This window comes from Ursus arctos, unplaced genomic scaffold, assembly GCF_023065955.2.
Source record: "Ursus arctos isolate Adak ecotype North America unplaced genomic scaffold, UrsArc2.0 scaffold_21, whole genome shotgun sequence".
Taxonomy (NCBI): Eukaryota; Metazoa; Chordata; class Mammalia; order Carnivora; family Ursidae; genus Ursus; species Ursus arctos.
This window is the reverse complement of record NW_026622886.1, coordinates 49,946,428-49,974,138: the sequence shown is the minus strand read 5'-3', so window position 1 is coordinate 49,974,138 and position 27,711 is coordinate 49,946,428. Positions and strand designations below refer to the sequence as shown.

At 48.6% G+C, this 27,711-nt stretch overlaps 3 protein-coding genes and 1 pseudogene across 6 annotated transcripts; 2 read left to right on the top strand and 2 right to left on the bottom strand.

The window, feature by feature from the left end:
- Positions 1 to 644: 644 nt before the first annotated feature.
- Positions 645 to 4,817, top strand: IL23A (interleukin 23 subunit alpha). 2 transcript variants are annotated; one of them, XM_057316254.1, is made up of 4 exons: positions 645 to 1,034; positions 1,215 to 3,584; positions 4,111 to 4,257; positions 4,363 to 4,817. In XM_057316254.1, exons 2-4 carry the CDS (start codon positions 3,405 to 3,407, stop codon positions 4,522 to 4,524), a joined length of 489 nt encoding a protein of 162 aa, XP_057172237.1. In that variant the 5' UTR covers positions 645 to 1,034; positions 1,215 to 3,404; the 3' UTR covers positions 4,525 to 4,817. The 2 variants fall into 2 exon arrangements, with proteins under 2 accessions (XP_057172237.1, XP_026356047.1); XM_026500262.4 differs by having other exon boundaries at positions 645 to 3,258; positions 3,483 to 3,584.
- Positions 4,818 to 5,675: 858 nt separating this feature from the next.
- On the bottom strand, positions 5,676 to 27,170 carry STAT2 (signal transducer and activator of transcription 2). 3 transcript variants are annotated; one of them, XM_044384706.3, is made up of 24 exons: positions 27,081 to 27,170; positions 21,023 to 21,237; positions 20,718 to 20,871; positions 20,275 to 20,370; positions 20,011 to 20,100; positions 19,844 to 19,919; positions 19,332 to 19,417; positions 19,022 to 19,170; positions 12,460 to 12,618; positions 12,265 to 12,357; positions 11,957 to 12,016; positions 11,549 to 11,569; positions 11,243 to 11,336; positions 11,045 to 11,092; positions 10,883 to 10,966; positions 10,625 to 10,723; positions 10,387 to 10,522; positions 10,212 to 10,264; positions 9,991 to 10,085; positions 9,316 to 9,452; positions 8,955 to 9,137; positions 8,672 to 8,729; positions 7,271 to 7,590; positions 5,676 to 6,986 (listed from the first exon to the last, which is right to left on the bottom strand). In XM_044384706.3, the coding sequence occupies exons 2-24, from the start codon at positions 21,151 to 21,153 to the stop codon at positions 6,844 to 6,846; spliced, it is 2,565 nt and encodes an 854-aa protein (XP_044240641.2). In that variant the 5' UTR covers positions 21,154 to 21,237; positions 27,081 to 27,170; the 3' UTR covers positions 5,676 to 6,843. The 3 variants fall into 3 exon arrangements, with proteins under 3 accessions (XP_044240641.2, XP_044240639.2, XP_044240640.2); XM_044384704.3 differs by lacking the exon at positions 27,081 to 27,170 and adding an exon at positions 23,149 to 23,351 and having other exon boundaries at positions 21,023 to 21,166; XM_044384705.3 differs by lacking the exon at positions 27,081 to 27,170 and adding an exon at positions 23,149 to 23,351 and having other exon boundaries at positions 19,332 to 19,399; positions 21,023 to 21,166.
- Positions 13,010 to 16,648, top strand: LOC113255954 (60S ribosomal protein L6-like; annotated as a pseudogene).
- Positions 23,578 to 24,898, bottom strand: APOF (apolipoprotein F). Its single transcript, XM_057316253.1, has one exon. It carries the CDS (start codon positions 24,896 to 24,898, stop codon positions 24,059 to 24,061), a length of 840 nt encoding a protein of 279 aa, XP_057172236.1. The 3' UTR covers positions 23,578 to 24,058.
- Positions 27,171 to 27,711: the final 541 nt, after the last annotated feature.

Below are 27,711 nucleotides of genomic sequence, written 5' to 3'. Positions count from 1 at the left end.
TACCCCAAACTCTTACAGATTTAGCGCCAACAGTTATTTTTAGGGATTCTTGGGGTCTAATTCTGAGCTGGAACTGCTGTGGAATGGGGTCAGGTTGTGACACGTCTCCACGGCACTTTAGCTAGTTTCTAAAGGCCACATGGAGCCTCTCTGATGGAAGGAACTTCTCACCGAGGATAGAGTGTTAAAGCATTTCTCTCTCAATACACTTTATAAAGGACTTAAGGGGTTCCTGGGTGGCTCAGTCAGTAAAGCATCTGTCTTTGGCTCAGGTCCTGATCACCCCACATCGGGCTCCCTGCTCAGTGGGGAGCCTGCTTCTCCCTCTCCCGCTGCCCCTCCCCCCACTCGTGCTCTCTCTGCTCTCTCTCTCTCTCTCAAATAAATAAAATATTTGGGGCGCCTGGATGTCTCAGTTGTTAAGAGTCTGCCTTTGGCTCAGGTCATGATCCCAGGGTCCTGGGATTGAGCCCCACATCCGGCTTCCTGCTCAGCGGGGAGCCTGCTTCTCCCTCTGCCTGCTGCTCCCCCTATTTGTGCTCGCTCTGTCAAATAAATAAAAATAAAATCTTTATAAATAAATAAATAAATAAATAAATAAATAAATAAATAAAATCTTTTAAAAAAGGAAAGGACTCCATAGTTTAGACTTCCAGGATTCACAGGGGTCCTAGAATCAGTCAGAAGTCAAAGATGGAGAGAAAAACACCTTAATTCAGAGGGTCTGTCAAACTGATCTGACTTCACAGTTGACTAGATTTAAAATCTCGGGAAAAGATGGGTGCTGAAAGACCTGGACAGTTTGTACCCTTTGAGAAATTTCCACATCGAGGTCTCAGATTGAGAAAGACTTCACAGACCCATGAAAATTATAGGGCCTGAGATACTCAGAGATATCTGGGCTAAATGACCCACTTTATAAAGATACTTTGTGTGTCTTCACAGTGTCCAGTGTAATAGAATGATTGAAAATGCAGGATCTGAAACCAGTTTGTCTGCCCTGGAATTCTGGCCACTCAGCTCTGTGATCTTGGGTAAATTACTTACCTCTGTTTCTTCATATGTAATGTATGTAATATAGGGATAATAAGAGTACCTACGTCACTGGGTTGCTGTGAGGATTAAATGCGTTAATATATGAAAAGTACTTAGACCAAGTACTTGGCATAAAGTGAGAGTTGCATATATATTAGCCATCATTATTAACTCCCTAGGGGAACTTCAACTGGATTTGGAGCCTGGGCATCCAACTGGAAAGGCCTGCTTAGGAGTGTCCTGTGAATGTGATTTGCATAACGGTTGAGGCCCTGCTGACGTCAAGGGGTCACTGCAGCTCCAGGTCAGATCTAGTCCTGGAAGTAGTTCCTGCCACAGAACAGTCCCACAATCACCCCACCAACCTTGCTTCCTACCCAATTCTCGAAGTACCAGGAAGTGAAACAAAGCAGCAGAGCCCCGTGCCTCCAACTCACCCTTGTCCCTGTCATCCCATCCCCCAGGAGTCTACTTCCTCTTCCTTCTTTTACCTTTCATCCCCTAACCTTTAGCCTCCCAGAATGGGGCTAGAGAAGGGAAGAACGCAAGAGATATTAAACACAAGTGAGGGGAGCTTCCCCTCCTCCCTCCCACCCATTTTCTTATTCCATTTGTGTCTACCATATGTAGAGAGAGGCAAACCATTTCTCACTCAAACTGAGATAACCTGTCCTGATGCTGGGAACGTTCTATCCAAAGGATAGATTTACCACAGAGTCCTAATATTTGAATCAAATATTTCATTGGGCAATTTTGAATAGTTCTAAGGGAAGGGAGACTTCTATCAAGGGTAACTTTCTCAGAGAAGGGTCAACCTCTTGGGGGAGGCTTTGAGGACCATCCGTGTGGTCAGCCATGTCCTCATTCTGACGTCCAAATTGTTCTGGGACCCTCCACTGGGGTTGGGGCAGTCCCAGATTTGGACCACCCCCCACTCCCACGCCCAACCTCACATTCTCAGCTGTTTCACTGGATGTTGCATCAGGGAGGGTGATGAAATCAGTGTCAGCGGATTTTACCCATGGATGCAACAGGCTGAAGGACTGGCCAGGGTCACTGACACGGTATACCTTCAACTCCCCAGAACTCCTGGATTTCCTAGCTGTGGGATAGCGGCTGGTTGCCAGAATATCTAAATTTGACTTCTAGCCCTTGCTTACATTGGTATCCCAAAAGCACCATCACCTGAACTCCACAGAGCCTATGAAACTTTTGGCCACTAAGGCTGAGGAATCAGATGGTTCTTAGCAACAACTCTCTCCCTCCAAGAGCCCTCCTAACTTCCACAGTGAGGCCTGAAGTGGGAGCAGAAATACCTTATGCGGCATTATATGGCTTCCCAGTTCACAATGTGCATCGAGTCCATTCTCTTCCAGTGAAAATTACTGTTCCCAAGGGAGAAAAAGAACCCCCCCCCCCCTCGGTTCTCAGACAGAGGGCACCGTGTGGGAATCAAACTTCATTCCAAACGGAGCTCGCTATTCTTTTGGGAAACAAATGAATGCTTCCGTTTTTGGTTTTTCCTCAGGCGGGAGGTAAGGAAATTAGGTACTGGGGGTGAAGGATATAGCTTTGAGAGGCAAAAAGATGAGGGAAAGTTAAACAGGAAGGAACTTGAGACGAGATTCATTTAAATATTCATTCCTCCTACCCCCACCCCCTCCACAAGCCATTGCGATTCATGGAGAGCATTACACATAGGCCCCATCCCAGGCCTCCAGCCACAGCAACCACACATCTCATTTCCCTTGGAACTGAGGCCTGCATACCTGGGCTCCCCGCGGAGGGGGATGATGCAGGGAGGGGAATCCCACCTGCTGTGAGTCACCTGCCAGTATAAAGGGCGGGCCTTTCAATGCAGGGACCTTAAAAAGAGACTCAGAGACAAGGGGAGAAAAACAGCAGGAACCTGCTCAGGAACTTAGTGAACAACAGAAGGAACCAAACCAGAGACGCACAGAACGGACAGCATCAGGCTCAGAAGAAAGGGAAGTGGGCAGAGATTCCACAAGGACCAGTTCGAGGCGCGGATCCAGCCAGATTTGAGAAGCAGCCAACAAGATGCTGGGGAGCAGGGCTGTGATGCTGCTTCTGCTGCTGCTCTGGGGGGCTCAGACCCGGGCTGTGCCTGCGGGCGGTCGCCCTGCCTGGGTTCAGGGCCAGCAGCTCTCACAGAGGCTCTGCACGCTGGCCTGGAGCGCACATCCGCCGATGGGACAGGTGGTAAGTAACGGGCTCCGGCTCCAAACAGGAGCCTATCCAAGCTCTCCAAGGCTGCAGGGGAAGACTCTGGCTTTCGATGGAAGCTAGAGGGTCGAAGGTCATCACAGAGTAAGAGAGGATGGGGGAGTGGGGCTCCTGGGAGAGTCATGAGCCTGAGGGTCCTAGTGGAGTTTGAAAGCACTTCTCTTACCTCTTCACTCTCCCCACCCCCTCCTCCATTCCAGGACCTACCAAGAGAAGAGGGAGATGACGAGACTACAGATGAGGTCCCCCGCATCCAGTGTGGGGATGGCTGTGATCCCCAAGGACTCAGAGACAACAGTCAGGTAGTAAGATGAGGCTGGACCACAAGGAAGAGGGGACTGGGACATCGTTGGGTATCATGCTGAATTAGTGAAAGTTCTGTCCTCATCCGTTCAGCCTGCTATAATAACTAACACAGACCGGGTGGCTTATGAACATCAAAAATTTAGTTCTCACTGTTCTGGAGGCCGGAAGTCAGAGATCAGGGTGCTAGCACGGTCAGGTGAGGGCCTTCTTCCAGACTGCGGACTTCTCCTTGTGTCTTCATATGGCGGGGGCCTTGGGAGTCCCGTGGGTCTCTTTTAGAAGACTACTAATTGCATTCAGAAGGGCCCCACCCTCATGACGTCATCACCTCGTGAAAGCCCATCCTCCCAAAGCCATTATACTTGGGGGGGCGGGGTTGGAATTCAACATCTGAATTTTGTGGGGACACAAACATTCAGCCCATAGCAGTGTCTAGGAATGGCAAAGAACTAGGTGGGTCTTTGGTGAATGGAGTGGGAGGAAGGGATCTGTTTCCTTTCACCGCTTTCTTTTCCCTCCCAGTTCTGCTTACAAAGGATCCACCAGGGCCTGGTTTTTTATGAGAAGCTGCTGGGCTCAGACATTTTCACAGGGGAGCCTTCTCTACTTCCCGATGGCCCTGTGGGCCAGCTTCACGCCTCCCTCCTGGGCCTTAGGCAACTTTTGCAGGTATGAACTAGGGGCCTGGAGAGCGGGGGCTTGCAGGTATCAGAGGCAAGGACTGGAGGGTGAAGGATCTAGAGTTCTCTCTGATTGTGTCCTGTGTCCTTTCAGCCTGAGGGTCACCACAGAGAGACTGAACAAACTCCAAGCCCCAGCCCCAGCCAGCCATGGCAGCGCCTCCTTCTCCGCTTCAAGATCCTTCGCAGCCTCCAGGCCTTTGTGGCTGTAGCTGCTCGGGTCTTTGCCCACGGAGCAGCAACCCTGAGCCCCTAAAGCCAACGGTTTAAGGATGGCACCCAGATCTCCACGGCTCAGCAGTGCTAAAATCAATCAGCCCAGGCACCTGTGAGCCAACAAGTTAGTCCATTAATTCTAATGAGACTTGCCTATGTTGAAAATTACCAATACTGACTAATTTATGCTGCTGACCTAGGACAAAGTTGACTATTTATTAAATAGGAAGGGAAAACTTGAGATTATTTATCCTCAGGGCAGCAGCTGGGGGAGGATTATTTATTATATTTATTCTGAATTATGTACTTTTTTCAATAAAGACTTATTTATGTGGATATCCGAGTCTGATTCCTAGGCTTGGTTAGGAACAGGAAAGATAGGGCCCAAGGACTCCAATATGCGTCCTTCTAGTCTGCACGGCTCCAGAGGAGAAGGCTCTATCCTCACGACCCTCTGGTGTATACGTACAGTAACAGGGATCTTTTTGGTCTGGATCCCTGATAGCTGAGTAAGCTGAACGGGATTACCAAGGGTTAAGATTAGGAAGTTGGGCCCCTAAATGTGACTGCTTTTGCTGCCTGACCCTGTGCCTCCTTACTTTCTTGGTGAAGAGTGTACTTGGCCAAAGACAGGAGTCCCGATCACTGCAGGATCGAAAGTCAGAGCTGTTTCAAGCAGGAAGGGCATTCCAAGAAGATGGTGGTAAATCCCCCAAATTAATGGGATTCTCCCTTAATGGACATCTGTGAGCCCCATCAGACAGTTTGACTACCCAAGGGGAGGTCAACTACCTTTGAAATAAAGAGAAGGGGAAGGCTCCTGTGGTCATTCCCCTTCCTTTTCTCCATAGTCACAACATTAAAAACACATGGGCATTGAGGTCAAACAGACCCAGGCTTTTATCTTGGCTTTGTCACCAACCAGGCAAGTGACAATGGGCTAGTTACAGAACTGCTCACCATACCCCTCAACTCATATATGGCTCCCAGTCCCGCAGAAGAATCTAAAGGACAGGAAAAGCTGTTCTAAACGGGTGAGAAGAAAAACATTACAAGAGGGTGCCTACTGGGGTGGCTGGAAGATAGGTCACGATTTGCTGACCTTGATCCTACATGGCCTGCTGGTGTGTCCAAGGACATTGTCAGTCTTTGTGAGCAGAGAAGTGAAGAAGTTCGGAGAAGAAACACTTCTAGATCAGCACAAAGTTTATTAGCCACTTCTGCTCAGAAGGGCCTCTTTCTGAACAGGACTATTCCTCTAACATACCAGCCAGAAAACAGCCACATGTTCAGGGCCTTTCATTACATCTCAAGTTATACTAGAAACACATCTTAGAGCAAAGGCAGTTGTCCTGGGGCTCCCTGGGAATGACTCATGTGTGAGGTTGTCCAAAGCCCCATGATAAACGCTCAAGGTTCTAAGTTCCAGGAACCTGGTCTTTGCCCAGGTCCACAACCAAGGAATAGAAACTCTTTCAGATAAGCAATATATCGTACAAAAGAATGAATGGTTATCTTAACAAAGAAATATCTAAGACCCAGGGCTTCTCTTCCTCTGTGAAAATACGAAATTCCATCTAATACTATAAAAAGTGATCTCTAAATTCTCAGCCACCCGACGATCCCTGGCCTCCAAGAGTGATTCGTCTCCTAAGCACTGAGGAAGTGGAGACTAGACAGAATAAATTACTGTGCAAAGCTACAGAGGCATATTAGACTGGCAGGATCATTTTAGGGGAAGGAATGGGTGTGGCCATCTTGGGGGGGCAATGGGGGAGACTGGCAAGCAGAGGAGGCTTATCTCCTATTCCCTTCTTCTGAGGGGAGCTGCACATGGTGGGCTGAAGCAGAAAGCTCTCAGTCTCTGCAGGAAACAAAGGAATTTAGGACTTGAATCAGGTGTGAGGGGAAGAAGGAAGGAAAAGATTATTGTAGACATGAAAGAACCAGAAGAGAGAAATGGAATCCTATCTCACATCTCTGTTCCCTACTGATGGCCAATGCTAGTGGGCACCACTACGTTAGCCTTACCAACTATTCAAATGTTGACATCCTCCCATACTGGAAAGAAGCCACTCCAAGTGCCTGAGCCATCTCAGTACCTCCTAACTGCACTGGCCTACCCTCAGAACTCCTATACCTCCCCAAACAGCAGCTGGCCTCAAAGATCCTGGTTAGAGCCATGGCTAACATCTATTCTGATTCACTGGGGCCCCTTCCTTACCCATAGTACGCCTTTTTTTCCCACTCCAAAACCCAGAGTTATCCAGCTTAGAATGGATTTTCCATCCTTGGAGAGCAACATCACGTGCGGGGTAGGAGGGCAGAAGATACAGCAAGAACAGAGGAAACGTCGTTTCTAGTAGTCAGAAGGAATCAAGGGCCCGTCCGTGCAGAAATGGCTGGGATGGAAAGCGTAAGCCTCGTCCACGGTGTTCTGTCCAGCAAACAGTGGGTCACCATTTGGCATGATTTCTTCAATCTTCATACTGTTTCTGAAGACTAAGTAGTCCAAAGAAAGAAATCAGGCCCTGATCTTAGGTAAGGAGTTCCCAACCCAGTAGGGAAAATGAGGCAGGATGGCAGTGGAGGCCTGAACAAGGCCTGAGGAGGCACTTAGGTCCGGGAAGGAGGAGGCATGTGTGGTTCCTAATAAAAGGAATCACAAAGAAATGAGCCTTCCTCCAATGCGGAGCTTAGCGTTCGGCCTTGCCTATAACGGGTAAGGGAGGGCAGGTGGTAAAGGGAATGTGTCCTCTCTTCCCCAGCCCCATCTCATCACTTACTTTCCATTTCCTCGGTGTTCAAGTGTCTCAGATCATGGGGCAAATCTGGCTCTGGCACTGCCTGTGATGCGGGGTCTAGAATAGGCTCCAGCTTCAGCTCTGGTCCCAAGTCTGGCTCTGACACTCTTTGTGCCACATCCAGTGCGGGCTCCAGCAGGGGCTCCAGGGCTGGCCCCAGATTCAGTCCTGCCTCCAGCAGTGGCTCCAACTCCAGGCCTGGCTCTAGCTGTAGCAGTGGGGCCAGTCCTGACTCCAGCTCAAACGACTCCGCTTCTGGCTCCAGCTTAAGGTCCGGTGGTTGCTGCAGCTCATCAACCTGTCTGGATACGGCAGTACAGACAAAGGGGCAGGGCTTGGATGGTTCGGTGAAGTGGGGAATGGCAGAGCAAGCAGACACTGTCTCTCTAGGCTACAAGGCAACAGAGCGGGGGCGCGTGGCTGGCTCAGTCAGTGAAGCAGCTGACTCTTGATTTCGGCTCCGGTCAGGATCTCGGGGTTGTGAGACTGAACCCCGAGGCAGGCTCCACACTCAATGGGAAGTCTGCTTGAGATTTTCTCTCTGCCTCTCCCTCTACCCCCCTGCCCCACGCTCACTTGCTCTTTCTCTCTAAAATAAATAAATAAAATCGAAGAAGAAGAAAATAGAAGAAAGAAGAAAGAAGGAGGAGGAGGAGGAAGAGTAGGGGGGAACAGAGCAGAGGGCTTAAGAGTGCAGGCTTCGGAATCAGGTTTGCCAGCGTCTGCCTCCTATCGTTTATTAGCTGGGTCATCTTTAGCTTTCTGAGCCTCAGATATGGCATCGATGGAACGGCAACACCACCGCCTAACAACACTCGAGAGGCAGGAGGATGGTTAAAAGCAGGACTTTGGAATCTGGCAGACCTGGATCATTTATTAGCCGTGTGCCTCAGGCATGCCACCTCACCACACTGAACCTCCGCTTCTGCGGCTAAAAAAGAGTCATACCCAAGTCAGCCTCACGGGACTATTATGGAGATTCGAAAAATAAGAAACTAAACACAAACACTTAGCCCCATACCTGCCATATAATAAACTTGTATTAAATGTGGCTGTTATCACTTACTTGGATGGGTTCTCAAAAGAATTCAATAAAATGAAAAAATCTGTTCTTAAAAAAAATGTCTAGTACCATGCTTCATGCAGACGCCCATGACCGTCAGTGATTATGATGATTATTAGCAGGGAGGCCCCGTGGAAGCAACCTAAGGATGGCAGCAGAACGCTAGAGAGGAAAGAGGCTAGCAGAACCAGAAAAAAGGCCTAGAGGCTGCAGAGTATGGGTCAGCAGGAGAGAAGGCCGGCGAGGTGACGCGAGCAGGTTTGGGTCAGTACATCAGCCAACAAGGGTTAGGGAGGGTGGGCGAAAAATGCATCTCTCACCTGTTAGAGACCACAATGAGCTTATGTTTCAGGTACTTCCTCCGTTCCTCGAGGTTAACTGTGGGCGCATATGCAGGAGGACAGGGAGGTCAGTGGGCTGGACGTGTACCCAAGGACCCCTTGTGCAAATGGTCCTGATAATCAGGTCTCCCTACTAACGAGCAGTATCCCAGGCACAAATCTTTTCACTTCTCTGGCTATCGGTTTTTCCACGTCTGGAAGAAAGGAGTCAGATTTGTAGAATCCCTGCCATCTTCCGGTGACATATGTCAAGGATTCTCACCTTTCTCCTGGTAGTAGTGCCCGAAAGCCTCATCCCGGGGTATCCGGGGGTAGAGGAAGCACAGTGGGTTCTCGGGGATGTTCTCGTCCGTGAGCAGCTGGTAGTGGCGAATGATTTTGGTCAGCGGGAGAGACTGCAGCACTTCCTTGGTGAAGGGCTGCACAGAGTAGATGAGCACCCTATCTGTAGAATGGACGTGGGGACAGGCAGGCCTGAAAGAAGAGGCTGGGCCTGGGACGTCCCCGCCCTGGCTGTCCAACCCCAAGCCCGCGGCGAGGTTCGGGACAGAGCCAGGGAAGCCAAGGGCCGGCCGAGGGACAGGGAGGACAGGCTGGGGGAGCGTCTGGGCGGAGCAGCTGACCATCGTCCTGGTGTTCCACCCAGGAGCAGGTAATGCCTCCCTCCGACGTCTCGCTGAAGCGCAGCAGGAAGGTGCCGGAGATGGTCTTCTTCAGCAGCTTGCGCTCCTGGCTCCGGCTCACAAAGCCCATGATGCGTCTGAAACACCGAGAGCTGCTGCGAGGCTGCCCTGCCTCCCTGCTCTCCCGCCTGTACGGCACGGCCTGCTTCTCTCGGCCTAGTCACTTCATCGTACGGACAGTGTCCACCTTCCAGAGCTGGAGGAGGACGAGGCATCAGCGAGGTCACACAGCCAAAAAGCACCTTGTAAGAGGCAACGGCTGTACCACTGAGCAGGCAGTGTCGTGGGGGGAGCACAGGCCTGCAGTCAGACAGGCCTGGGTTTGAATCCCAACTCTGCCCATTGGGTGAATTCTTTCACCTCTCTGCGACTCAGCGTGGCTGTAAGGATTACACGACAGCATTCATAAAGAGCGCCCAGAGGCTCTGGAGCATGGCAGATGCCGGACACACGTGGGCTAGGGCTATTTTCGCAAATGGGAGGCTGTGACCTTGCAACCTCGCACCAGTGTTTGCTCTCTCCCTTTCTGCCACATGAGGGCGCACGGGGTCCGCTCTCAAGCCCAGAAAGGCAGAAAGGTAGGGGTGGGGAGAGGGAGGCTGACCAAGGCCTTACCCATCATTCCAGAGATCCTTCAGGTGGTCATGCACCAGCTCCAGAATTTTGTCTAACCATGTCCAGAATGGTAGCTTGCCAGGAGGGCTCTCTCGCTGCAGGAGGAATGGAAACGCGCGAAGAAATGTGGAGTTGCCCGAAGTGAGCAGAAGGAGTATGGAGGGGAAGGACTAGCGTTTGCATAGGGGCTAGATCTAGCCGCAAGGGATGCAGGGAGTTACCTTAGTGAAGTCAGCCCAGGATAACGATGCACCCTCAGTCCTAGAGTTCTGCCCTGCGGGCAGAGAGACAGTTCAGATAATGGAAGGAGGCAAGGCCAGGGTCCCTGGAATAGAAAGGACGGAGGGCTGGGGAGATGACGGCCAGGGAAAGGCTGAGAGGAAAGGAGGTCTGTACCAAACAGCTTGTTCCTCAGCATGCTCAGCTGGTCTGGGTCAAGGCCTCGGCCAACGTAGGAGGAGAACTGCCAACTGAGAGCAGGGCCCAGCAAGTTCCAGGGGGCCTTGGGGGGGCTGGAGAAGAACTGCTGATTCTGCAAGGGTGGGAAGAGGGCAGAGCGGCTCAGAAGGAGTGCCCTTATATCAAGCTTCCACACCCCTCCTGGGCATCCTTCACTGTCGGCCCCACCTCCTACCTGGGGGTTTGAGCTAAGCAGATTGAACCAAAGAACCGAGGCCCAGGCAATGGAGACTTGGCTCATGTTAGATATAATCACCACAGGGAGGGTGTCCGTCTGAAGAGAAAACAGGAGTCAGAGGAGGGACGTGACGTTTCCAGCTTTGACAGGGGCAAAGGGGGAGAACTTCCCACACTGAGAGGCTTCTATTTAACCCCTCCTTAATGCCTTCTGCCAAAGCTGCTTCATCTCCCCCTGCCCTCCATTTGCACTCACTCTCAGCTCCTGCTTCAGACCCTGGTAGGTGTAGTTGACCGTAATGCTGATGACGTGCAGCTCCTCTGTCACGCCCAGCATTCCCTAGGATGGCCGAAGACACACGGTCAGAGGGCCCTTTGGCCAGTTCCTCCCACCCCCAATCCTCTGTCCAGGCCTCACCTTATTGCAGCCCTTTCCTGAGCCACCTGAACGTTGCTCCACTAGAGTCTGTGAGTTGAGAGAAGGAGAGAAAAATGCCAGAGTGGGGACCCCAGGGTCCCTGGAACCCCCTATTTTACCTCAAGACTTCCCAAGGCCTGGGAACTTCCCTCAGCCTGTTCCATTGGACCAGAAGCTTAAGCTACTAGCCCTTCTTACCAGATAGCCGAAGTCCCAAATTAAGCCCTGACTCTGCCCCTTCTCGGGGGTCAAAGTTTTCTGGTTTGAGGTTAGAATGTTGAACTTCCGGAAGCTATTCCAGGAGGAAGAAGATATATGGAGAATAGGAACAGAGTTACTCTCACAACTCAGCAGGAAAAACAACAAAATTTCCACTTCATTTCAGACCTCCCCTTCTCCCTTCGTCCATACCCCAACCAAATCAACCTCCTCGTCTGCGCCCCCGTGTGGTCATGCAGGCCATGCAGTGCACAAATGTTTGCAGCACCCTTGTCAGACACCTACCCTTGTGACTGAGGAGGATTCCTGAAAAGACATTAAAAAAAATCATTGGGAAGCACAATAGTGTAGAAGTTAGGAATTTAGTCTTTAGGATCAGACAGACCTGGGTTCAAACCCAGATCTGTGCTCACTAGCCATGTGGCCTTGCACAAGAGACACAATCTCTCTGGGCTTGTTTCTTCATTTGAATGGTGCACTGATGATAGCTAACTCACGGGGCTCCCATGACAAATGAGCACTTGACAAACTGCATGTCATATAGTGCTCAAGAAAATCGAGGAGTTATTACTTCTGAGGTAGGAATGGAGGGGTAAGGACACAGCCCCAAGGCCCTATGCTGAAGAGTGTGTGTCTCCTCAGCCCCAGCAGCCCGTGCCCGGCCACCCTGTGGCTGCATGGGCCCCAGCTTACCTGTCAATGGAGACTTCTGCCGTTAGTGACTCATTGCCTTCCTGGAGTCTCACGAGCAGCCTAGGGAGAAGGGGGGTGGATAGCGGAAAGCGCTCAGCCTCAATCTCCTGGATAGATCAGATGTTTGCAAAAGCAAAGGTAAGAGATTAGAAGAGGTAGGTGGGGGGGGGAAGAAGAAGAAGAAGAAGAGGTGGGTGGGTGGAGGAGAAAAGAGAGAAGACAGGAGCGGAAAGATCTGTAAAGTCAGAGAGCAAACCGTAGTACCAGGACTGGAAAAAGGAAGCAGGGATGAGTTCTGAAATGCCAACCTTGCTTGGACAATGAACTTGCTCCCAGTCTTGAGGATGAGGGGTCGATGGGGAATTTGGGGCATGCAGGGCTGGGTTTCTACCACAAAGGCCCTGCAGAGAGAGAGGGCAGAGAGAATATAGCTCAGTCCCTGTACGAATGGCCCTTCTTGCTCTCTCCTTCCCTCCCGGGAGGGCCTGCCCTGGCTTCTAGACCTCTGGAGCAGGTGCTGTAGCAACTCCGTGACCTGGGCCTTCCGCAGGTCCACCCCGGTGGTCAGAGGGTCATCCTTATAGCTAACCAGGCGACTCAGTCCCTCCAGCTCCTTCAACAGCTGACGCAGGTGAAACAGCAGCCTGGCTCCGGCTGTGAACCTGGGTGACAGGATTCCAGAGAGAGAGAACTGATGAGTTTCCCGGTGCCCCCGGCAAGCGCCAGAAGCTCCCCTTTAACTACGCATGTAGAGGCAGAACTGATTGGGACAAAAAAAGAACCCAGAAGCATACGCAAGATTATGCAACATGACTCATAATCCAAGAAATAAAAATCAAAGCCACTTTCGCAGATAAAACTGGTGAAAGATTTATTTCTATAATGAAGCTACTTTTCATATAATGCTTAGTATGTACTATTATTCCAAGTACTTAATGTATTTAATCCTCGTAACAACCCTGTGAGGTAGCTACGATGATTAGCCCCATTTTACAGATAATTAAACTCAAGTAGAGAAAGGTTAAGTGACTCGCTCCAGGTCACAGACCCAGTATGGAGTGAGCTGTAGCTGATCCGGGTAGCCTGGCTGCACAATCCGTAGTTTTTTAAGTAGGCTCCACACCCAGCGTGGGGCTCGAACTCACGACCCCGAGATTGAGAGTCACATGCCCTTCCGACTGAGCCAGCCATAACACTTTTAACTTCTGTCCTTTACTGTCTCTGTAACCAAAAGTAATAATAATAGGCAATGTGGGGGCGCCTGGGTGGCACAGCGGTTGGGCCTCTGCCTTCGGCTCAGGGCGTGACCCCGGAGTTCTGGGATCGAGCCCCACGTCAGGCTCTTCTGCTGTGAGCCTGCTTCTTCCTCTCCCACAACCCCTGCTTGTGTTCCCTCTCTCGCTGGCTGTCTCTCTCTGTCGAATAAATAAATAAAATCTTAAAAAAAAAAAAAATAGGCAATGTGGTGACAGGAAGCCAATCATAGTACATATCAGCAAATAGACTGGGATAGCAATTTGGAACTATCTTTTAAAAAGCCTCAAAAAACATGCACACAATTTGCAGTATTCCTTTTTTTTTTTTTTAAAGTAGGCTCCACGCCCAGCATGGAGCCCAACATGGGCCTTGAACTCACAACCCTGAGATCAAGACCTGAGCTAAGATCAAGAGTTGGACACAGCCACCCCGGTGCCCCCGCAGTATTCCATTTCTAAGCTGTGTCCTAAGGAAATAATCAAACAGCAACTATTAAAAATAATCATATAGACTCAACTGTTTTTAAGTTTATTCATTTATTTAAGTCATCTCTACACCCAGCGTAGAGCTCAAACTCACAACCCTGAGATCAAGAGTCACACACTCCACAAACTGAGCCAGCCAGCCCCAGGCTCAAATTTTTAACTTGGAAAAAATATCCCAAAATATTAAATTTTTAAAAATCACAAGACAGTACATATATGACTTCTGTTTAAAATAAATGTATAGGGGTACCGGGGCAGCTAAGTCAGTTAAGCGTCTGCTTTCAGCTCAGGCCATAATCCTGGAGTCCTGGGATCGAGTCCCACATCGGGCTCCCTGCTCAGTGGGGAGTCTGCTTCTCCCTCTTCCTCTCCTGCTCCCCCTGCTTGTGCTCTCTCGCTCTCGCTCTCAAATAAATAAATAAAATCTTTTTTAAAAAGATAAAATATACATTTGGGGCGCCCAGCTGGCTCAGTCAGTGGAACATGTGACTCTTGATCTTAGGGTTGTAAGTTCGAGCCCCATGTTGGGTGTAGCAATTACTTAAAATCTTTAAAATAGATGTATAGATGTATATTTATGTATATGCATAGGGAAAATCTAAAAAAATGTATTCAAAAGCCCTAATGAGTACCCCTGCATGATCAGGTTATGCAGATGGGCAGTTTTTACTTTCTTTTAGGTTGTCTGAATTTTCTTTTTCCAATTGGGACACATATTTATAATCAGAAAAATCAATAAAGCTTTCTTTTTTTTTAAAAGATTTTATTTTATTTTATTTTATTTTTATTAATCTGACATAGAGAGACAGCCAGCGAGAGAGGGAACACAAGCAGGGGGAGTGGGAGAGGAAGAAGCAGGCTCCGAGCGGAGGAGCCTGATGTGGGGCTCGATCCCAAACGCTGGGATCACGCCCTGAGCTGAAGGCAGATGCTTAACCGCTGTGCCACCCAGGCGCCCCTTAAAGATTTTATTTATTTATTTTAGAGAGAGGGAGAGTGGCGGTGGGGAGAAGAGGGGGAGAGAAAAGGAGGGGCAAAGAATCTCAAGCAGACTCCACACTGAGTGGGCAACCCCCCACAGGGTTCAATCCCATGACCCCAAGACCATGACCTGCCCCAAAGCAAGAGTTGGATGCTTAACCGACTGATTTTGGCTCAGGTCACGATCTCAGGGTCCGGGGATGGAGCCCCATGTTGGGCTCTATGCTCAGTGGGGAGTCTGCTTCTTGCCCTCTCCCTCTGCCCCTTCCTCCCTCCCCCCCTCATACCCTCTCAAATAAATAAATAAATAAATAAATAAATAAATAAATAAATAAATAAAATCTTTAAAAACAAAACAAGGGATGCCTGGATGGCTCAGCTGGTTAAGAGTCTGCCTTCAGCTCAGGTCATGACCCCAGGGTCCTGGGATCGAGTCCCACATGAGTTCCTTGCTCAGAGGGGAGCCTGCTTCTCCCTCTGCCTGCTGCTCCCCCTGCTTGTGCTCGCTCTCTCTGACAAATAAATAAATAAAATCTTAAAAAAAATAAAAACAAAACAAATAATGAAACACAGTAACACCACCAAAAAGAAAAGGTATATCCTTTAACCCAGGAATACCACTTCTGAGAATTTCTATCACAGAAATAATGAGGGATGTAAATAAAGATGTAGCTATGAGGATATTTACTGCAGCACTGTTTAAAATAGCAAGAAAGCGGGGCACCCAGCTGGCTCAGTCAGATGAGCCCACAATTCTTGATCCCAGGGTTGTGAGTTTGAGCCCCACATTAGGTGCAGAGATTGTTTAAATAAAAAATAAATAAACTTAAAAAAAAATCCAATCCCATCTTGCAAGATGGTGGGTGAAAAAAGCTGAGAAGCCGGACACTAAGGAGAAGAAACCTGGAATCAAGAAGGCTGATGCTCGTGGCAAGATTAAGAAGGGCAACCTCAAGGCTAAAATGCCAAAGAAAGGGAAGCCCCACTGCCGCCAAAACCCTGTCCTAGTCGGAGGGATTGGCAGATATTTCCCATCGGCTACGTATTCCACAAAGGCCACGTACAACGGGAAGTATTCAGCAGCTAAACCCAGAGTTGAAAAGAAAAAGGAGAAAGTTCTTGCTACTGTCACAAAATAAGCTGGTGGTGACAAGGTACATGAGTGGTTAAACTTCACAAAATGTCTAGGTATTATCCTACTGAAGATGTGGCCTGAAAGCTATTGAGCCACAGAGGAAAGAAAACCCTCTCAGTCAGCATGTGAGAAAACTGCAAGCTAGCGTCACTCCTGGCACCATTTTTTAAAAAATAAGATTTTATTTATTTACCTGAGAGAGAGAGAGAGAGAGAGCATGAGCAGGGAGAAGGGCAGAGGGAGAAGAAGAAGGAGAAGCTGAGCAGGGAACCCCATGCAGGGCTCGATCCCAGGACCCTGAGATCATGATCTGAGCGGAAGGCAGACACTTAACTGACTGGGCCACCCAGGTGCCCCTCCTGGCACCACTGTGATCAACCTCACTGGGCACCATAGAGGCAAGAGAATGGTTTTCCTGAAGTATCTGAGCAGTGGCTTGCTACTTGTGACTGGACCTCTGGTCCTCAGTTGAGTTCCTCTATGAAGAACACACCAGAAATCTGTCATTCCCACCTCCACAAAAATTGCTATCAGCAGTGTGAAAACTCCCAAGCATCTCACTGATGCTTATTTCTAGAAGAAGTGATGTAAACCCAGACACTGGGAAGGTCTTTGACAGGGAGAAAGAGAAATGTGAGATTACAGAGTACAGCAAGGTTGATCAGAAAGCTGTGCACTCGTGAATTCTGCCAAAACTCAAAGCTGTTCCTCAGCTTCAGGGCTACCTCTGCTCCGTGTTTTCTCCCACAAATGGAGTTTACCCTCACAACCTGGTGTTCTACACTTCTTACAAAGAACCTAATAACTGACCCATTCCACCCCCCCCCAAAAAAAGAAAGGAAATACAAAACTTGGGGGGAAAAAACTCCCTGAAGTATTTGTTGAATATATACAATGGAATTCTCAGCCATAAAAAGAATAGTCTTGCCATTTGCAATGACGTGGATGGAGCCAGAGGGTAGTATGCTAAGCGAGATAAGTCAGTCAGAGACCGACAAATACCATGTGATTTCACTCATGTGTGGAACTTAAGAAATGAAACAGATAGAGGCATACCAGAAAACAGACTCTTAAATGATACAGAACAAACTGAGGGTTGCTGGAGGGGAGGTGGGCGGGGAGAGGGGCTAACTGGGTGATGGGCACTAAGGAGGACATTTGTTGTGATGAGCACTGGGTGTTGTATGTAAGTGATGAATACCTGACTTCTACTCCTGAAACTATGTTAACTAACCTGGAACTTAAAAAAAAAAAAATTTAAAAATTAAAAGTAGCAAGATATCACTAGTAGGTCATAGTTTGCTAATACAAATGATGGATATGTTTGCAACTGCAATTTAAATAGTGATTCGGTGACTAAGCCCTATAGACCTGTTTTCAATTTACCTGAACGTTGTTGTGATTCATTCTTAATAGCTTACTTTTTATTTATTTATTTTTAAGATTTTTATTTATTTATTTGACAGAGACAGAGAGAGGGGGGAGAGAGAGTACAAGCAGGGGGAGCAGCAGAGGGAGAGGGAGAAGCAGACTCCCCGTGGAGCAGGGAGGCCGACACAGGGCGCAATCCCAGGACCTGAGCTGAAGGCAGATGATTAACTGACTGAGCCACCCAGGCACCCCAATAATTTACTTTTTAAAATATGATTTATTTTTTAAAAAAGTAAACTCTACCCCCAATATGGGGCTTGAACTCATGACCCCAAGATTAAGAGTTGCATGCTCTACCAACTGAACCAGCCAGGCACCCCCATTTTTAATAAATTATATTGAATTTTCTCATTAGAAAATATTTAAAACAGTAGGTATTCTAAGTATTGAAAGACATACTAGTTACTTTCTCCACATTACAAAAAAATTAATATAAAAGAGCTTACTAAAAAAATAGCAAGAAATTAAAAAACCTAAATGTCCAAAAATAGGAGCTCATTAACTAACTTATGTTACCTCCATATAGGGAACTATGAAGCAACCATTAAAAATAACATGCGTATGGGACACCTGGGTGGCTCAGCTGGTTAAGCGCTGACTCTTATTTCAGCTCAGGTCTTGATCTCAGGGTCGTGAGTTCAAGCCCCACACTGGGTTCATGCTGGGCTTGGAGCCTACTTAAACAAACCCCAAAACATGGGCAGGGGTGCCTGGCTAGCTCCGGTGGTACAGCACGTGACTCTTGATCTCGCGGTGGCGAGTTTGAGCCCAACGTCAGGTGTAGAGTTTACTTAATAAATAAATAAAGTCTTAAAAAAAAAGAAACATCAGCCTGTCTTATTTAAAAAAATAAATAAATATGGGCGCCTGGGTGGCTCAGTCAGTTAAGCTCTGCCTTTGGCTTGGGTCATGATCCCAGGGGTCCTGGGATTGAGCCCCACATAGGGCTCCCTGCTCAGTGGGGAGTCTGCTTCTCTCCCTCCCTCTGCTCCTCCCACCCCTGCTCACGCACTCTCTCTCTCTCTCAAATACTAAAATCCTTTAAAAAATTTTTAAAAATAAATAAATAAAAATAAATGACATGGCTAAATACTGTAATACACTGCTAAGTTAGAAAGCAAAAACCACAGTTCTCAAAACAGCACAAAAATACAATTCAATTTTTGTATATTACAGTAGCTACATCTGGGTAGTAAGATAATAGGTAATGGTCATTCTTTTTTTCCGACATTATAGTCATTACAGTTAAAAAAAAAAAAAAAGTAGAGGGGCACCTGGGTAGCTCAGCTGGCTAAGTGGCTGGCTTGGATCTCGGCTCATATCATCATCTCAGGGTCCTGGGATCTAGCCCTGTGTCGGGCTCCATACTCAGTGGGGAATCTGCTTAATGATTCTCTCTCCCTCTCCCTCTGTCCCTCCCCCCCCCATTCCCTCTCTAAAATAAATAAATAAATCTTAAATATATATATATTTATTTATTTCTTGGATGATTAAAAAGGAAGGAGAAACCACCTTGTGGATTAATCCACTCCTTTCACCTAAGCCAAGACTGGGCTTTGGGTTCCCTGCGTGGTAAGAATGAAGAGAGAGTCACTGTAGTCAGGTCAAGGGAGGGAGCTGGGATCATTTTGGGAGCAGAGAGCAAGGACAGCAATAGCTCTTGCCTGGAGAGGCAATTCATTGCAGGAATGAGAAAATTCATTACAATTCACAGTTTACAACTTACAAAGCACAGCGGGGTGGCTGGGACAGGGCTGGGCGGGAGGTGCCCCTTACCACTTCTCCAGCTGTTCCAACCCTGCATCCAGAGGGGCTCCAACGCAGGCTTTCTGCTGCTGGACTTTCCATTCCTCCAACTTGGGCAGCAGTAGCTCAACGAGGGTTGTTAATTGGCCTAGCAAGGCTTTGGTGGCGTCCAGCACCTCCTAAGAAAGACATAAAGTGAGTGGTGAGCACTTCTCATCATCACCCCCCACCGCCCAACTGGGGAGGAAGAGACAAAGTAGCCAGGGCTAAGAGGCCAGGGCCCCCGCATCCCTCATCTTCCCCAGTTCCCTGCCGCCCACTCCCTCTGTCTGCCTCCCACCTTTCTCCTTCTGTCCAGTTCATTGAGAGTCTCCTGCAGCAGCTGCCGCTGTCTCGTCTGATGGGGGTCTAAAGAGAGTGTCTTCACTGGATGGCAGAAGTAGGAGCTCAGACCTAGGGCTCCTTCCCTTTCCATCCTGACCAGGACCTCAGTCAGAGTCAGGTGGGGGGAAGTTTGAAGGGAGAAGGGGAACCAAGCAAAGCAGAGGCACCTCTGGCCCCTCGGGCAAATTCTGAATGGTCATGCTGGCACCAAAAGCCCACTCAATCTGCTAAGCCAGTTTTCCATGCATCTCCCCCAACACACAGCAGCTGTCCCTCAGCCACATCTCCAGCTCAACCTCCATCACACGCTGGCACTTTTAGCTTTGCATGGCAGCGGGACTGTAGCCAGCGCAGCGTAGCAGCCAGAGATTACTGCTTACGGGGGCTTGTCACTTCTCCTCTCTTCCACCCTTGGCCTCCTAGCAGGCACCTGTCTTTCTCCCACTCCTTGGTGTGCTTGCTTCCTACCTTGGGCCTGGGTCTTATACCGGAAGCAGAAGACATCCTGCTGGTCTTTCAGCTGGGAGATGGATTTCACCAGCGTCTGTACGGGGGATAAGACCAAGATGAGGCTGCTTCTGTGGGAGGCGGCAGGATGAGCCCTACCCACCCTGACTCTTTCCACATCCACTAACCTCCATCATAGTCTTTAATTCCAGTATCCGGGACTCAATCTCATGCTGCTGGCTCTCTACGGGTGCTTCGAGGGCTGGCTCTCCTTGCTCCTGAAATAAGAGACTCTGAGCACATTTCAATTCCGACCTTTCATCCCTGAAATCCAGGCCTGCAATTATGTCACAGGATGTGGGGGGATCCTGTTCTGAGACAAACTTCCTGAGTCCTTTCCACAGTCACTCTCTACTCCAGGAGCTTTCAAAATCACTACAAATTGTTCTTACCAACTGAGCCCTCTGGGCCTGGATCAGAATTCTTTTTTCTTCCAGAAGGAGATTAAAGATCATCTCAGCCAATTGGGTAGGGCCCTGGGGAAAGGCCTGCAGTAGGAAGAGAAAGAACTGATTGAACTCAACTGTCTTCAATGATCTAGCCCTCCAGACCTTCCCCACCAGCGACCCCAGCTCTTCCCCCCCCTTCGGAGTCCCTAGCCCTTCCCCTCTTCACCATGGTACCCCAGAACCCAGCCTCTCCCCAACAGGGTCATCTAGACTTTGCCTTTCTCTCTGCCAGTGATCCCCCAAGTCCAGACCTCGTCCTCTCTTTCCCCAGATCTGCCCCCACCCCTTCACCTCTCCAGGTCCTGTTCCATAACCTAAACCATACTCCTCTACGCTCAGTTCCCTTTCTATTCAGCTTTTTGACTATTCCTGGCTCCTCCAAGTACCTGAATGTCCCGAGAGAATTTTCGCAAGTTGTGCTGTAGTAACAAGAGATCGGGGTCCTGGCTGCAGCGGCCACACTCGTTGTTCAGTTGGTCCAAGAAGTGGAAGAACAGCACGGTAGCCTTGGAATCATCATTGCCCAGTGCAGCCTCCTGCCTGGGGACCAGGGATTAGCATCTCTGCAGGGTTGCTACTGTCTTTTGAGGCCTTCTAACCCCTCCCTGCCCTTGGTGTCTCCAGGATCCTGGGGGCTCAGAAGAAACTACTTTCCTCATCCCACCCGCACCCAACTTCCTGAGGCACTCACCAGTTCTGGTCTTCAATCCAGACAGCTAAGCACTGTCGAATGTCCATTGGCAGGAGGCTATCTGAGTACAGCTGGTGCAGCCGGTCCTGAAATGGGCTGCTGAGATTCTGCAACATCTCCCACTGCGCCATTTGGGATCTGAGTCTGAAGGATGTAGGTTCCCAACCAGAAATTTTGCTGGACTAAATCATCTACAGTCTCATGATTGTTTATCACTACAATAAAAATTTTTAATTATACAGGTAAGAAAAAAATACACACACACACACACACACACACACACACACACACAAATTAAAGCTACACTGACCCCACTCCCAATCTTGGTCCCCTCCCCTTCTCTCCACAGGTAACCAGTATTATTAGTTTGGTTCACTTTCTTCCAGAGAGTACTATCTAAGAGCGCCAATATATGGGCCTTTTTGTTTTAATGATAATTTTCAAACACACACCAAGTAATGTGACTAGTACAAGAATCATCCATGTACCCATCACTCAGCTTCACTAAACATTTCCACCATCTTTGTTTCATCTATCGCCCTCAATGAATTTATCTTAGATTTGTTTGTGTTTGTATTCACTTATGCTGGAGCATTTCAAGATCATAAGTGGGTGATAAATATTTATTTCAGCATGATCCCTGCCAGCCCCAAAGCTTTATCAAGGGCTGACACCTCTTTTGAGATTGGTATACCTTATAATCTGCTCTCCATATAGGAAGGAGGAACTCCATTCTAGATATTTAAATCCCGTGCAAGGGGTTACTCAATCCCTAAGACTGGGATACTTTTAAGACCTCTATTGACCTCTGATTCTTCAGGTAGAATACCAAATTTGTGAAAGACCCGGAAATGTCTTTTTTTTTTCCCCACTGGGGAGGGGTTGGGCAAAGAAAGCAAAGGTGTTTGTTTTTTCACCGTGAAATTTCACTCAAAACTCATTTTTGCCTGTCACCAAGTAGGCTGGGCGAAGAATCTTTCTTCCTCTCTTTCCCCACCCCCTGCCATCTGTCTGTTTAGGAAATCAAAACTTATTCTTGCTGCAGCCTGAACCTAACAGAAAAGAGTTATTTACATACATCTGTGGTCTAAAAAAGGTCACATGATCTTATTACAAATGAAAGAAAAATGCCTGGGGTGGGAGAGATTCTCTTCCACCAGTATGAATAATCATGACATGTTTTTCTACTTCTTTGAAGTAGAAAGACGGGGAGGAAAGGACTGGTCAGGAGCTCCTATTTTTCATTTTAATCCTCTTACTAGTTCTTAGCTTTTTAAACTATGCACCTGTACTGCTTAAAAAAAACAAAAACAAAAAAACACAAAGGAGACGCCCCACTTCTCAAAGAACGAATCTGGCTAGTATTAAAAGAGCAAGGTGGGCAGGTTAATCCTGAGGTTTAAATATAAAAAAGCAAAACAACAAAAACCATGGTCTTTCCAAACAGATCCCAAACACGAGGGTTAAAGGCTGTAACACTTACGTTTTTTTCCGCTATCCCTCACTCTCTTAGGTATATATTTTGTGCTCAATCTGCTTTTCGGAAAAGAATTGCATTTTGTATGTGACCTCAGGCCAATAGTTTCACCTTTCTGTCCCTTATACTTTTTTTTTTTTAAGATTTTATTTATTTATGTGACAGAGAGACAGCCAGCGACAGAGGGAACATAGCAGGGAGTGGGAGAGGAAGAAACAGGCTCCCAGCGGAGGAGCCCGATGTGGGACTCGATCCCGAAACAACGGGATCACACCCTGAGCCGAAGGCAGACGCTTAACGACTGCGCCACCCAGGCGCCCCTGTCCCTTATACTTCTTAACATAACAATGAAGTAAAATCGTATCTACCTGTAGACACCGTTTTTTTTGTTTGTTTTTTTTCTTGGTGAGAATCAAAATTAAGACAGACCGGAAGGTAAACGCATTGGCTAAGTAGCTATCGTAGGCTGCCGGAGACTTGGGAAGATGGGTTGGAGAGCTGGGCTGGATGGGGAGATTCGGTTATGCAGCAGGCGACAGCTGGGGACGAAGTCTACCACTACGGGACATACCCCCGGGGCCTGCCGTCTTTCCCAGGTAGGAACTCGCGCCTGCACCCAGACCCCCGCGCGTCCCCTCTGGGCCCGTACCTGGTTAGGGTCTCAATCCCCGCTCTCTCCAGCGGCTCAGGGTAAGGCTTCCGGCCGCAAGACCTCCTGCACCCGCGCTCGCGCTCCGCCCTCGGCTTCGGCCCGCCCCTCGGATCCGCCCCTTGTAGCTGACGGGCTGGGGCGGACGGCTGAACCCGGGAGCTCGCCATTCGCTGCCTGGCAACCCCGACGCTGGCTGCCATTCAAGCGCCGAAACCACACCTCCAGCCCCAGCGATTGGTGGGATCCTCAACTACCATGTCCGCGGAGGGAGGAGTCCGATTAATGGAATAGCCCGGGACTGTAACAGCTGATTTCCGAGAACCCGCGCCGTAGGAACGAAACCGAGATTAGCCCAGGGCACTGTAGGCTCTGAGCGCTCCATGAGAGGTGGGACACTTTGGGATAGGAAAGGACGAGCTGTAGTCATAATATTTTTTTGTATATTTTGTAGTCATAAATATTTTTGATGGTACGTTGCTAAGAATTTGAGGTTCATTGTATCGTTTTTAATTGCCACAAAACCCAGCCAGGTGAAAAGGATTACCACTACTTCAGACGTTTTAAAAACTGAGCTTGGAGAAAAATTGTTATTGGTCAGCGATCACTGAGGCTCTTACAAGTGGAGCCTGGATTCAAATCCAAATCCTCGGACTCCAAACCCCAAACTTTAAAATTCCTCCATTTTACAGCACTGCCTTCCTCCTTGATAACAAACCAGAGATTTAAAAAAAAAAAAAAAAAACAAACCAGAGATTTGGATTTTGAACATACACACATTACAGCTTGTCAAAATATTAGATTTTTTCATTCCGTGATCATCACCTTTTATATCCCAAGACTGCCATTCCCAGGATCTAAGTCATAGCCATTAAATAAGCCCTGAACTAATCAGCAAGCTGAACCAACACTAAAAGGCCACGGTAGTTGTTTCTTCCAGGTCACTCACATCTGAGGTCCCCCCCCAGGCCCCCCTGCTGATCTCTGGCAGAGCGGTGTTTGCCTCTTTCACATAGTAATACTGGATCAACTGCTCAATCCCAGCCTTCACTGCAGGTTTAAGTGCAGCGTTGATTAGTAGTCCTGTGGGTCCTCCAGACAATCCAGCCATGGTCATCAGAAGGTCATAACCCATATCTATGACCCCATCTTGGCCTCGTTCCTTGGCCTTGACTGGACAGTTCTGAGCAGCGTAATACAAAGCTGTGCCAAGATTGTAGTAGGTGTCCACTCCTGGAAACCACTGGAGTATATTGTGCACGCCTTGCTCCTGCTCCTGGTCACAGTCATTGATAGGGAGGGAGCGTTGGGCCCGTTTGGGGCCTGGTTGCTCCCTGGCCAACAGCTGTAGAGCAGAGACCAGGGCATCCACTGAAACTGCCCTCCCTGTGCTTCTACTTTTCTGGAGCTCTTGAAGATGTTGGATGAGTTTCTGTGTAGCTTGTATACCCCCCTGGCGGTACAGCTGAAGTTGCAGGGTCCAGACATCAGCCAGGCAACCGGCTTTTTCCAGGGCGATCACCAGTGGCAAGGCTACCAGGAACTTGGGTAGAGGAGCCATGTGGGTGAAGCCAGGCAGGGACTTTGGGAGCAGTGTCTGGCAGGACAAGGGGTCTGAGGAAGGTGGCCAGGGTTTCAAGGATGAGGGAATATTTGTCCGGTTTCCATATGAAATGACATCCACAGGGTGCAGCAAGAGGTAGCAAAAAAGCAGCTCAACTTGTATCGTGATGGATCTGAAGCCACTCATGTCTGAAACAGAGTACACTGGAGAGGGGAGAAACCAGAAACATACAAACCATTTCCCTAAGGGCTGTGGTCTGAAATGAGCCCGTGGCTCAGGGCACACCCCATCCATCATCTCCAGACTTGTTATTTTAGGCAAAGGCCCAAGAATCAGGAAATGCAGCCTAATTGTTCCCACTTGGCCTTCCCGATCTTCCAGTCACCACAGACATCCTCTGCTTCATTTCCACCCATTTATAGGGGGCCCCAAAGTACCACAAAGTTCAGGCGCGAAGTGAGAATGTTTTGATAAGTTTGGTTGCTCCTTGATCCAGTTCTGCCTCCTCCTCTGCCCCATGAAGAGAGGAGATATTTGCTTTTCCCCATAATCAGTAAGATGCAATCTCTGCAAATATTTGTCCATTTGTATTGGCTGCTCAAACCTTGTCCCCTTGTCACACATTGACCTCAACACCTAAGACCCTATTCCTTGGCATTTCCTACACGTTCCTGTCACTTTTCCACTCTAGCTCATGATATGAGCTGGGAGACCCAGAGTTAGGAGAGATTAGATATCTGTGATTCTCTCTCTCATTGTATCTCTTTTCAGTTTAAGAATTAAGTTAGGATTTAGTACAGGGTGGATGAATGAGAAAAAGGTCAAATCACCTCTCATGCTTAGTACATATTACATGCACAGTATATGATGACTGAAAGAAAAGACCCAAAAAATAAATAAATAAATAAAAAAGAAAGAAAGAAAAAGAAAAATGGAATAAGAGGGGCCGGGAACTACTAAGTGGAGAGGGTCAAGGCTAACACCAGTCACGTGTGTTTTAGCACTGGCATGAAATAAAGTACATCTGTCCTGAGCGGTCTTCTACATTTGTTTTTCTTTGTTTTAAAGATTTCATTTATTTGAGAGAGAGAGAGCGCACACAGGAGCAGGGGAGAGGGGCAGAGGGAGAGGGAAGCAGACTCTGCTGAGCAGGGAGTCCAACGCAGGGCTCGATCCTAGGATCCATGGGATCATGACCTGAGCCGAGGGCAGATGCCTAACCGACTGAGCCCCCCAGGCGCCCCTGGTCTTCTACATTTCTAACTACTTACTATGTCCCATCCTTGAGCATAGTCCTGAGAAGAGAGACTTGTTGCCTAAGTGGCATTGAATATCTGAAGTAAACCTAGACAAATTCCTGAACGAATCTCTCCATAAAGCACTCCCAAATAACTGTGGAACGTTTGATAAATTATCATCATCTGTAGACACTGAGAGGTTCTTAACTTCCAGGTTTCTTCAGCTTTTTGCCCAATTCTTCCTCACACTCCCAGCACTCATTCCTGCAGCTCTAGGGGATACTGACCTCGGCAGCACGGCAGACGGCTGGAGGACCTAGCACGCCCATGTGTGTATTCGCCACCGGCAATACAGTCCTCAGGGTAAACAGCTGTTAGGTTCATCCAAGCTTCCCTGCAGGCCCCCCCAGATCCCTCCGAGTGACCTTAGTATTGCCAACGCTTTTCTCCTCATTGTGCTCTCCTCTCATGGTGGGGGGGGGGCAGTTTCAGCGATGTCCTTCCCTCCCACCCTAACAAGCTGAAGCTGCAGAGCGTGGGCCTCAGTCGGGTGACCAGCCTCCTCCAGGGCCACCCCCAGAGCTGAGCTGGATAGGTACTCAGGCAGAGGGGCTAAGGAGGGGGCAGTGTGCAAGAGATCTGGGCAGGTCTTGGGATCTGGAAGAGGGACCTGGCTGGAGAGTGTGTTTGGAGGATGGCCAGTTTTTGTGAAAGATGGCTGGAAGTTCAGGGCCCCTTTCTGGGCATTTCTTGGAGAGACAGCCAACGCGGACAGCAAGACACAGCAAAGGGGTGCCTGGCTGGCCCAGTTGGTAGAGCATGAGACTCGATCTCAGGGCTATAAGTTCGAGCCCTATGTTGAGTGTAGAGATTACTTAAAAATAAAATCTTAAAAATAATTTAAAAAAAGACACAGCAAAAGAGCAGCACAGCCTGGCTCATGGTGGGTCAGCAGGAACAGCTCACAGGAAACAGGAAGGAAGTAGTGGTCGGGGTGGGAAGTGGGGAAAGGCTTGGGATAAACAGACACCAAGACCACTCAGAGCTAAGAAGTGGCTCTACCCTTGGGAACTTCAGTTACCCTGGACATAGCTTCACCCCCACCCTTACAAGCTGTGGGCAGTCCTTACCTGCTCCAGAAAGAAACAAGCCGGAGGAACAAGATGGCCCAAACACGTCCTTTCCTCGGTGCTTCTCTAATCTGAATGACAACTTCCTAGGGCTCACCTTCTCTACACCCCAGCCAAAAAAAGTTGGCCCTTCTGAAAACAGTGCAGGACAGATGTTCACAAATATTTATCCACCTCTTCCTGGCTCAGGCTTTTCCCCCTCACCTTTGCCCCATGCTGACAAAAGGGCCATCGCCCTTTGTGGCTAACTGCTCTTCCTGCCTCATATCCCTGTCACCCTAAGGATTTCTCTAGACCTGAACCTAGATCAGGAAAAATTCCCCAGTCTCTTCTGGGGAAGCAGGGAGGCAAAAGGCAGGAATGCCAATGATTTCTGGGCAGGAGGCCCCAAAACAGTTCTCATTCAATGGACTTACCAGGTAGAAAAATGAGAAAATAGAATCTACCGGCAAGTCAGATCAAATCAGAGCAACTTTTATTTTTGTCGTGTTATCCCAGCACAATACTCTAGTTAAACACATGCATTACCCTGATAGCGCCTCTTTCTAAGCCTGTATCAGTGCAGGAATTGATCTTCATTTCTCATTTGCAGGGGTCTAGATAAGGGGTTCCCTAGTCTGGGAAACAGGGA